Consider the following 11,695-nt stretch of genomic DNA (forward strand, 5'->3'; position numbering starts at 1 on the left):
GGCAGGTGGTCATAATGTTATGCCTAATCTGTGTATGTTTACATTTACAGAAGGGGTCAAAATTTTTTGGAGAGGCTAAAAAGGAGACAGTGGTGAAAGAATGACCGTTTATCCAGATTTTAAACCACTGAATCTGAACTACATGCCTTAAAAACGCACGAATTGTCATATATTAGCGAATTAAACATCGTAAACGTTAGCAAATCACTGCATTGCATGCAAACAGCTGCGGTATAAAGCAGAGTGACACGAATGGATATGCAGTTATGTTGAAAGTAATCCATATAGTACACACACACATGCAAGACTTCAAGATTCATACTGGGACTTTTTCGAACCCTTAACCTAAATCTCCAGACTGACTCGAACATTAAAGGGTTCGATTTAATTCTAGTTCAAATGCATTCAAATTCTCCAGAATTTTACAACCTAATCTCTAAGACATTAAATCAAATCTTAAATCCTTTCCACTAGGATGTAACCAGGGAGAAAATAAAATAAAGAATGCTGTTAGAAATGGTCTTTTCCAACGTATATTTATTTTAAAAGCATGTTCTGTGATGAGGTTTCTCTTTTTTTTCCGATGTGTAATCAACATTTTGTCACAAGATACAGAGGAAAGTGCATCTCTTTACAAACAACAACAGGCCGGTACAGCGGAAGTGCCATTTCACTTTTTAAACACCCCCCCCCCTCCCCCATTTATCCCCATTTTTTAATTTTGTGGTTTTTTTTTTTTTTTTTTTTATAATCGTCAGAGCGACAGGATGTCTTCGGCGTCTTTAATACGGACGACGGGTCTCACCTCCCCCCCCCCCAACTTAAATAAAGTCTTTAGATTGTGATTTCTTTTTGCGTTCTTCAGCAGGGAAACAGAACTGAACTGTAGGATGAGGGTCTACGATGCTTCTGTGGGCCCCCGTGCGCTCCTTTTGTGAGAGGCGACGAGTCGAGCGTTCACATGTTGGTGCTCATTCGTGTTTGGCTGTTGGCGGGTGTCAGTTCACCTTGGCTTCCTTCTCTCGGAGGAGACTGCAGGAGAGGAGAATGGAGATGAGTTCGTTTCCCATTCAAACATTTAATTAACCAATCAGAATCCAGCTTTTTCCCCCCTATTATTTTGTGATGCATTCGTACATACTCACTCTCCTGCTCACAGTGACACTAGACAATTGCAGATGCCTACGAGTTCAAATATGTGGAACAGGATGGACAGAAATTTCCTCCGAGTTTAAAAGGCTTAAAGTTGTTTTTTTTTTTTTTTTTTTTGGAGAAACATCTATTAGCCTTCATCCTCCCTGCTTGGAAGCTATTATACACTATATTGCCAAAAGTTTTGGGACACCCCTCCAAATCATTGGATTCAGGTGTTGGGCTCAGCCCCTTAGTTCCAGTGAAAGGAACTCATAATGCTTCAGCTTCATACCAAGACATTTTGGACAATTTCATGCTCCCAACTCTGTGGGAACAGTTTGGGGATGACCCCTTCCTGTTCCAACATGACTGCACACCAAAGCAAGGTCTATAAAGACATGGATGAGTGAGTTTGGTGTGGAGGAACTTGACTGGCCTGCACCTGACAGAACACCTTTGGGATGAATTAGAGTGGAGACTAAAGTTAGGAGCGTGAAATTCTCCAAAATGTCTTGGTAAGATGGAGCATTAAGAGTTTCTTTCACTGGAACTAAGGGGCCGAGCCCAACCCCTGAATTCAATGATTTGAAGGGGTGTCCCAAAACTTGGCAATATAGTGTATGATTTAGCCTCCATGTAAGAAGCAGAAGGAGTGAAGCCTTTTATTGTCGTTATGTAAGATTTAACAATTGAGGAAAAGCATGTGACTGACTAGAGTTAGTAGACTGCAAGGACATTTTTTTAAAAGTTTTACTAAAATGAGAGCTCTAATGAGTAACTGCTAAGCATACTGACTGTTCTATGCTTCTTTTTAATAATTATTTTGGAGTTCTACCTCCTCTTACACACTAGAGAGCAGCATCAGAGGTAGCAGCACAGAGAAGCCTAACTGTCTCCAAGCATGATTACTTCCTAGTCCAAAAAGTGAAGCTAACTGGAAGGGCAGTTGCTATAAACTGATGTAAGGATGTGTACTCTGGGTTCTATCATGACTGGCTTGAACTGAAGCCTGAAACTGGTTAAAATCCACACCTGTGTGTTGTGCTTGATGCAAGTCACACACACATCTTACACTACTCATAAGCACATCGTGTGTTGTGCTGGCAGTGGCGTTACCGGAAATATATTGCATAGGGATAAGGAAAAATAATATACAAAATAAACAATGATGATTGTTTTCCTGATTTGTATAGTTCAAGAGGTGAGTGTGATGAGCTTGACAGCAGTAGGAGCACTGATATGATGACACTAATTTATCATCATTGTCTATCATTTAAGGCAAATTCTATTGTCAATCTTTGCCTATTAATAACGGAAAAATTACACCTTATGCTATAAATCCTGATATTGTGGCGGTTCTATTTGCTAAAGTGCTTATGTGCAAAAGCAATACAGAGAGAAACAAATGGAGCAGAGGAACTGAGAGCATACCAAGTGACCGTGTAGAATCTGCATTACCTTAACATGGATCTGGTTTCGTAGTACTGCTGCTCTCAAGATCATGGCTTTGGTTCGTCTTTGAAACTCCTTCCCCATCTGCAGTGATTTCTCGAACGTAGTGCTCCTCTGATCCACATCACGTGCATACAGGATCTGCAGACACACATGTAGAACTTAGCATAGTGCATATTTAATCCCCTTCAAATTCCCATATCATTAATCTTACAGGCAGAAGTGAACAAGAACGTATGGGATATCAAACTGCCTGCATAATACGGTGGCAATTTCTGCAACCAATCAGCATTGTCGCGTCGCAGGTTCATAAATAATGCTAAAACTGAAAACATCTCAAATCGGTTTATTGCACAACCATGAGAATAGAACGGAGTGATTGAGGTGTGTGTGTGTGTGTGTGTTTGTACACGCCTTGCTGTGAGAGTCGATACGAGCGTTGATCAGTCCCTCCAGGATCAGCTGAGTGAGTTCATCTTCCAGCGCCGCCACTGTGGTGTTAAACGCCAACGCCATCTTATTCATATCTGCAGACACGTACGGACTGAAGTACTGCAGGGGGGTGGAAATACACACAGGATTCAGGGATTATACCTTTACTACGGAAATGCTTCCCAAAAAAAATATAATTAAATGTTTTTAAAATAAATAAAATGTAAAAACAACAAACTGTCAGTGACAAGTCTTTAATACAATATTTCTTTACATCAATAAGACTTTATTAGATAATAAAATAGCAAATTATGATTAATATAATAAAAATATTAATATTTATAATTATTTTTTAACATTTTTATTACAATAACAATATTCATTTTAACCAAATATATAATTCATTATTCTTTGATATACTATTAAAATAATCCTTACTTCATCATTTTATTTATTTATATTCTCTGATTAGTTTTACTTTATTGAACTGTAAAAAATTATTACATAGTGAAAGAACAATATATATTACTAAAATGTTTAAATACACCTGACTATATGTTATAGGTAGGTCGATCATTACTTGATTACTAATTGTTAATCGAATGATAATTTATCTTGCTATTACGTTAAGATTAGACTAGGTATAAACTCTGCAATATTTTTATTTATTTTTACCTGTATGAGGGCTCTGTTCCTGATCTGTGTGTACAGTGTTCTTACATGTGGAGCCAGGTACATGTCTAGGAGGAGATTATCCTAAAACACAAAGATCACAGAGTATATACACTAACAGCCATGTACATTTAGGGCAATGTACTCTTTCCCATAACATTCTAATAAGAAGAACCCCTTACCTTCATTTCGTCCAGCATTTTCAAACAGGACGCATACTTTGATTCGTAAAATTTGAAGATAATATCACGCACTTGGGGTTCCAACTCTAAAAATAACTTAAATGAGCTGCAAAGGAAGATGTGACATGAATTTATACCGTAACACATAGGTAAAATAAATTAACATAACATAAGATCAGAATCCTTTATTTATCTCAAGGCAATGTGACTTACAGAAAATTATTAACCTTCCAGCAATTAAACAACAAAAAGCTTTGAAATTGTCCAAATGCCCGAGAAGACCTTTGATGTAGTGTTAATAAAGTGAAACGTTTCTCCATACCTGCTAGAGATGACATTACGCTGCAGCTCCTGCCTATCGAACGTAGCCAAAGCACACAGTCCTCCATAAACTGCTACGTTACTAGGGGAAAGAAGCTGGAAGAGAAAGTATTCAGAGTGAACAGGGCATTGGAGTGTCAGCTCACAGTATCAACACTACATCCAGCAAAGTACAACTAGTTTTCCAAGTAATGGGAGGAGGAACACCACTCTTAAGGACTTATTAGGAAGGCTAATAAGAAAAAAACCAAACCTCTGGGAAGTCGCAGTGGTCAAAAGAGGCCTGCAGGAAGCACTTGGCAGCAGGTTTATATTTTCTCGAGGCAAGTTCTGCCAATCCTGTAGTAAGAAACAAAATGTTATTACAGCTCTGCAAATTTAAAGAGTGGTTGTATTTTTAAAAATTCCCAGTAACGGAGATAATCTGTGCGGCTATCAGTCCTATAGAAGAAAGAATGGCCTGTGCGCCGTCATTGCTAGAGGAGATCTGTCCTATGTGCTCCTCAAGTCTCAAAAAGGAGGCGTGACCTCTGTGCTCCTCAAGTCTCAAAAAAGGAGGCGTGACCTCTGTGCTCCTCAAGTCTCAAAAAAGGAGGCGTGACCTCTGTGCTCCTCAAGTCTCAAAAAAGGAGGCGTGACCTCTGAGCTAATCAGTTTCAAAAAAGGAGGTGTGACCTCTGTGCACATCAGTCTTAAAAAAGGAGGCATGACCTCTGTGCTCATTAGTCTCAAAAAAGGAGGCGTGACCTCTGAGCTAATCAGTTTCAAAAAAGGAGGCGTGACCTCTGTGCTCATCAGACTCAAAAAAGGAGGTGTGACCTCTGTGCTCATCAGTCTTAAAAAAGGAGGTGTGACCTCTGTGCACATCAGTCTTAAAAAAGGAGGTGTGACCTCTGTGCACATCAGTCTTAAAAAAGGAAGTGTGACCTCTGTGCACATCAGTCTTAAAAAAGGAGGTGTGACCTCTGTGCACATCAGTCTTAAAAAAGGAAGTGTGACCTTTGTGCTCATCAGTCTTAAAAAAGGAGGCGTGACCTCTGTGCCTATCAGTTTCAAAAAAGGAGGCGTGACCTGTGTTCATCAGTCTTAAAAAAGGAGGCGTGACCTTTGTGCCTATCAGTCTTAAAAGAAGAGGCGTGACCTCTGTGCTCATTAGTCTCAAAAAAGGAGGCGTGACCTCTGTGCTCATCAGTCTTAAAAAAGGAGGCGTGACCTCTGTGCCTATTAGTTTCAAAAAAGGAGGCGTGACCTCTGTGCCTATTAGTTTCAAAAAAGGACGCGTGACCTTTGTGCCCATCAGTCTTTAAAAAAGGAGGCGTGGCCTCTTTGCTCATCAGTCTTAAAAGAGGAGGCGTGGCCTCTGTGCCTGTCGGTCCTAGAAAAGGAGGCATGGCCTGTGTGCATATCAGTCTTAAAAAAGGAGGAGGGGCTTCTGTGCCTATCAGTCTCAAAAAAGGAGGCTTGACCTCTGTGCTCATCAACCTTAAAAGAAAAAAAAGAGGCGTGGCCTCCGTGCCCATCAGTTTTTGTGAAATGGGCGTGGCCTCTGTATGTCAGTCCCAGCTCAGTAGGCTTGATATCCCTAACACAAACTGTAACTGTTAATAAATAATTACAAATGATATCACAGTGAAGCCGTATATAGCCGGATGTTCTGGTTTTAAATCTTTCACATCAGATCTTTTCATGGTCAGTTTAATAGACTGATACTGCAACTTATGAGTCCTGTATAAACAATATAAACTTGAGGAAAACTGCATACCTGCAGCACATTTTAGTTTGGTGAGAACAGCTTGGTTTTGACTATCTCTCTCCCCTCGTTGCTGTAATAAAGAAGACATTTTTATAGCTTTTTATCTTTTACATTATTATCATCATCATTTATAAAATAAATGAATGGACATTTTTAACCAACCTCTGCTATCTCTGGAGTTGATTCAGCCTTGCTGACATAGCTAAGTACATGGGACCAGTTTTGGAGGTAAACGCTAACCTGTAAGGTAAACAGTCATGAGGAAATTACATGACACATGATAATTAATTAAAGCAAAATAGAAAAAGAGCTTGTTAACAAATCTGGACCCACCTTGATTACATTAAGACACATGTTAATGACGTGCTTGGCGCTTGTGCAGTAGTCTCTGGCTCGGGAGTAACACTTGAGGGCATTGCTGAGATCACCGCAGTCCAGGTAATGATCCCCAAGATCATCATGACCCCTCCTGAACACACCACAGAGCTCCTCATTTAACACATACACACACACTGAGCATAACCGTGAACATTTCACTGATGCAGGATGAAAACGTGTGGCAACATATCTGTCATTCATGCTTTCATTTTTGACCATTTTATCTTCTGACCAATCTACATCTCTCATTCTAGCTACTTTGAGACAATGCTCTTTGTTAAAAGTGCTATACAAATAAAACTGAATTGAATCATTCTCTCTTATATACCTTATTAAAACAGTAACCTATACTGAAAATAGAAGAGGATGTTTCTATAGGACAAGAAGGGCTAACAAACTATTAAAGTACATCTATTATGTACAAGTCCTATCTGAATAAGCTGTTACTATAGAAACGATGTTTTAGAAAGAGCACAAATACATTATATTGCCAAAAGTTTTGGGACACCCCTCCAAATCATTGAATTCAGGCATTGTTTTTCAGGGGTTGGACTCGGGCCCCTTAGTTCCAGTGAAAGGAACTCTTAATGCTTCAGCTTCATACCAAGACATTTTGGACAATTTCATGCTTTGTGGGAACAGTTTGGGGATGACCCCTTCCTGTTCCAACATGACTGCACACCAGTGACCAAAGCAAGGTCCATAAAGACATGGATGAGTGCGTCTGGTGTGGAGGAACTTGACTGGCCTGCACAGAGTCCTGACCTCAACCCCACAGAACACCTTTGGGATGAATCAGTGCAGAGACTGCATGCTTGACTTTCTCGTCCAACATCAGTGCCTGAACTCAAATGTGTTTTTAGAGGAATTATTCAAAAATTCCCATAAACACACTCCTAAACCTTGTGGAAAGCCTTCCCAGAACAGCTGAAGCTGTTATTGCTGTAAAGGGCGGGACAACTCCATATTACATTCAAGTGCATGTAAAGACAGATGTCTCAAAACCTTTGGTAATATAGTGTATAAACCTATGATTTGTAGCAGAATTACTCAAAAAGCTGCTGTTATAGAAAAATAAAATCTACACTTTTAGACCAATCTGATTCAAGAATTCAACCATGATGTAGTGTAAATACGTATAAATGACGCCTGGTGGCATTCTCCAAAGTTAAATGGTATTGCTATTCACTTCACACAGCTTTCAGACAATAACAATTAAAAAACAGTAATAACATTAAAAACATTTAAAACAAAACGACAGAGTACCTGATGCTTTCTTTGATGGAGTTTCCCTTGTAGTTCTTTAAATCGGTGTCGAGTTTCTCCAGTTTGAGCAGGGCTTTTTTCCGAGTTGATTCAGCCCAGGCTGTGTCGAGGGGAGGAGGCTCTACTGCTCCTTCAGGAACGGCGTCTGGCACTCCCTGCATTTCCCTGAGGAAAACACACACACACCCTGTTTGTATCTACAAATAACCGGCAAAGGTATAACAGTAATTGTGACAAATAGTTCTAGAACACTGATTAAAGTCATATTGTACTGTAAGTCTTTTTTAAAACATGCATCTTCTTGTTTTTTTCTTAAACATAATTACGTTAACACTCGGTGATTATTTTGTAATAGAGGGAATTATAGAAGAATTACAGGAGCTGCTCTTGCCTTGTGGCTTCAGTGAGCTTGCGATGGATCTCTTCGTAAACGTCGACGTTAAATGTTCTTTGGACGAAAGACAAGGCCATCTTCAGGGCTTCCACACGTAACTGGGGGCAGTGATCAGCAATGAACTGCAGCCGCTCGATCCTCATCAGCCCGCTGTAGCTGGACGCGTACTGCTCCAGATCCTGCAGAAGGAACCAAAAGGTGAAAAGGATGAATGATACAGAGAACAAAAACCATGATGGCTTATTAGATAGATATCTAAGCTATCTGTCTAATAAGCTCTTATTATAGTGCTTAAAGGTCCGACAATGTGTGTCCAAAAATGACAAATAAGAATGATTAAATCTGCATACATGTTTTTTTTCATGTGATTAGATTTCCTTGAGGTTTAAGATAACACGTACCAGGGTGGGATTTTCCACCACGTAATTGGTGTCAGGCGCATTCTGCTGGTCTTCCTGAGGGTCGGCATCGATTTGCATGGGCTCCACCGACCCCTGTGTGAGAACACAATAACACTGGTCAGGGCCACACACTTATCACACATTAATCTCATTCTTCAGATGAGAGTGAGAGAGAGAGATAGAGACAGAACACAAAGAATCCACAGGAATGAATCTTAGGAAATTAAAAATATACATCACTATCTGGTGGTAGTAAATCACAGGGGTTGGTTTAATGAAGTACTCCTGACTATAATAATTTCAGGTGTCCATTTACTACAACCAGACAAACATTACCTTATGTTAAGATATTCTTTATCCTTGAGAGACATTTACACACACTGTACTATTCTGACTGGACTCTTCCTGCTTTTCCACTGACGCGACTAAAGTTCATAACTCGTAATTTCCAACCTCAACTTAGAAACTTTACACGGTGTGTTCTCCCCAACCCCGAGTTCAACACATGACGTAAAATCCACGTCTGCTCTCGGCATCAACAGTAAACAAAGCAGCACTTCTTTACCTATAAAGGGGTCGTACCATATACACACATATACACCAATCAGGATTAACATTATGACCGTCTACCTAATATTGTGTTGGTCCTGTCAAAACAGCCCTGACCCATCATGCACTGTGTATTCTGACACCTTTCTATCAGAACCAGCATTAAATTCTTCAGCAATTTGAGCAACAGTAGCTCGTCTGTGCATCACTGAGCCTTGGCCACCCATGACCCTGTCGCTGGTTCACCACTGTTCCTTCCTTGGACCACTTTTGATAGATACTAACCACTGCAGACCGGGAACACCTCCACAAGAGCTACAGTTTTGGAGATGCTCTGATCCAGTCATCTATCCGCCATAACAATTTGACCCTTCATCAAACTCGCTCAAATCCTTACGCTTGTCCATTTTTCCTGCTTCTAACACATCAACTTTGAGGACAAAATGTTGACTCGCTGCCTAATATATCCCACCCACTAACAGATGCCATGATAAGGAGATCAGTCATATTCACTTCACCTCTCACTGCTCATAAAGTTATGCCAGATCAGAGTATGTGCTTCAGATCAAGCAACATACAGCAATAATCATGTTTAATGTTAAATCTGAACCGTGTCTCACGTCAGTGGAAAAGGCTTGTGTGTGTTATCTCCAGGTCTAGCGAGCATGCTGAGAGACACGAGCTGAGCAGGGACTCTATGGAGAGACATGTATGGAGCATGTCAGAGGTAGACAAAGAACTACCTCTGCTACTGTCCTCACCCTGCTCTTCACTTTCCATCAACCCTGAACCTATCTGCAAGAAACAAAGCAGTCAGAGCTGTATGTGTTTGTGTGTCAGAATGAGAGGAATCATTAAAAGCCACTTAAGCCAAAAGAAAAGCTTTAAAAATCTGGCAGGAGAAATCATGTCTTGATCACCTGGAAATAAAAGATAATTTGATTGTGACATCATCCACAATAAGTAATAATTAAATACTGCATTATCTCTGTACAACAGTACAAAGACACAGTAACAGTATTGATTGTAGCTGGGTTTATGGCAGAAAAGTGTCATGGCATCAGCACAGGTTTTCTGTCAGTAAGAGCTGTATATTTCTTTCTTTCTGCTGCAGATTGTTGTTTTCTCCTGTACTGATACACAGGAGTAAACAGCTAATGGATAAGGCTTTCTGAGTAAACGTGGGAGTGTTGGAGGAGAAAGAGGAAAAAAAAAAAAAAAAAAAGACCAGCACTCAATCCACAGACAAGTGCAAGGATACAATTCCGAGTTTATAAATTTGCTGGTACTAAACTTTAACATTACACTTTCTAATAAGCTGCACTCTTCAGGCATAACATTATGACCACCTGCCCAATATTGGTGTGGGTCTCCCTTTTGCTGCTAAATCAGCCCTGACCCGTCATGCACTGTGTATTCTGACACCTTTCTATCAGAACCAGCATTAACTTCTTCAGCAATTTGAGCAACAGTAGCTTGTCTGTTGTTCCTTCTTTGGACCACTTTTGATAGATACTGACCACTGCAGAACGGGTCCACAAGAGCTGCAGTTTTGGAGATGCTCTGATCCAGTGGTCTAGCCATCACAATTTAGCCCTTCTTCAAACTCACTCAAATCCTTACGCTTACCCATTTTTCTGGCTTCTAACTCATCAACTTTGAGGACAAAATGTTCACTTGCTGCCTAATATATCCCACCCACTAACAGGTGTGAAGGTGAGATGTGGTATCTGGCACCAAGACGTTAGGAGCAGATACTTAAAGTGAGATGAAGCCTCTATGGATTTGTTCAGCATGTACCACAGACGCTCGATCGGAGTCAACATATTTAACTCTTCCTCAAACTATCCCTGAATAATTTTTGCAGTGTGGCAGGGAGTATTATCCTTCTTTTATTCTATTAGAGAATAGAAATGTTATGAAGGACTGTAAAAAGGTCTGCAGCAATATTTAGGTACATGTCAAAGTAACATCCACATGAATGGCAGGACCCAAGGTTTCCCAGCAGAAAATTGCACGGAGCATCACACTGCCTCCACCTGCTCGCTTTCTTCCCATAGTGCATCCTGGTGCCATGTCTTCCTCCAGCAAGCACCGTAGACTCATCCAGTGTTTGGTTCATCAGTTGTCCTTCAGTGTACTTTGGTAGGTACTAAACACTGTATAACAGGAAGACCTGTTTTTTTTTTTTTTTTTGAGAGATGCTCTGAACCATGCCATCACCTATTTAGCCCTCATCAGAGTCACACAGAGACTTACTCTTGGACATTTTAGCATGGACTGTTCAATTGCTGCCCTTGAGAGGTGCCAATGTAATATGATGAGATGTTTAATGTTGTACACTTCAAGCCACTTCAATGGCTTATCTCTGTGTATCTACACCTATCAGGCATTATGAGCAGTGAGAGGTGAAGTGAATAAGACTGATGATCTCCTCATGGCACCTGTTAGTGGGTGGGATATATTAGGCAGCAAGTCAACATTTTGTCCTCAAAGTTGATGTGTTAGAAGCAGGAAAAATGGACAAGTGTAAGGATTTGAGCAAGTTTGACCAAAAGGGACAAAGTGTGATGGCTAGACCACTGGGTCAGAGAATCTCCAAAACTTCAGCTCTTGTGGGGTGTTCCCGGTCTGCAGTGGTCAGTATCTATCAAAAGTGGTCCAAGGAAGGAACAGTGGTGAACCGGCGACAGGGTCATGGGCGGCCGAGACTCACTGATACACGTGGGGAGTGAAGGCTGGCCCGTGTGATCCGATCCAA

At 40.5% G+C, this 11,695-nt stretch overlaps 1 protein-coding gene across 2 annotated transcripts in view; it reads right to left on the reverse strand.

The window, feature by feature from the left end:
* Positions 1-520: 520 nt before the first annotated feature.
* Positions 521-11,695, reverse strand: part of gps1 (G protein pathway suppressor 1) — a 12,099-nt gene continuing 924 nt past the window's right edge. Inside the window, exons 2-14 of one of the 2 annotated variants that reach the window (XM_058414359.1) lie at positions 8,386-8,478; positions 7,982-8,163; positions 7,591-7,755; positions 6,280-6,415; positions 6,109-6,186; positions 5,956-6,016; positions 4,447-4,532; positions 4,195-4,289; positions 3,873-3,978; positions 3,694-3,774; positions 3,001-3,138; positions 2,593-2,727; positions 521-1,032 (exon numbers count right to left, since the gene is read on the reverse strand). In XM_058414359.1, the coding sequence (XP_058270342.1) occupies positions 958-1,032; positions 2,593-2,727; positions 3,001-3,138; positions 3,694-3,774; positions 3,873-3,978; positions 4,195-4,289; positions 4,447-4,532; positions 5,956-6,016; positions 6,109-6,186; positions 6,280-6,415; positions 7,591-7,755; positions 7,982-8,163; positions 8,386-8,478 (1,431 nt within the window). In that variant the 3' untranslated portion in view covers positions 521-957. Of the gene's footprint in view, positions 1,033-2,592; positions 2,728-3,000; positions 3,139-3,693; positions 3,775-3,872; positions 3,979-4,194; positions 4,290-4,446; positions 4,533-5,955; positions 6,017-6,108; positions 6,187-6,279; positions 6,416-7,590; positions 7,756-7,966; positions 8,164-8,385; positions 8,479-11,695 lie in introns of both variants that reach the window. The other variant, XM_058414350.1, reaches the window with a different exon arrangement.

Source organism: Hemibagrus wyckioides, linkage group LG02 (genome assembly GCF_019097595.1).
Source record: "Hemibagrus wyckioides isolate EC202008001 linkage group LG02, SWU_Hwy_1.0, whole genome shotgun sequence".
In the NCBI taxonomy this organism is placed as follows: Eukaryota; Metazoa; Chordata; class Actinopteri; order Siluriformes; family Bagridae; genus Hemibagrus; species Hemibagrus wyckioides.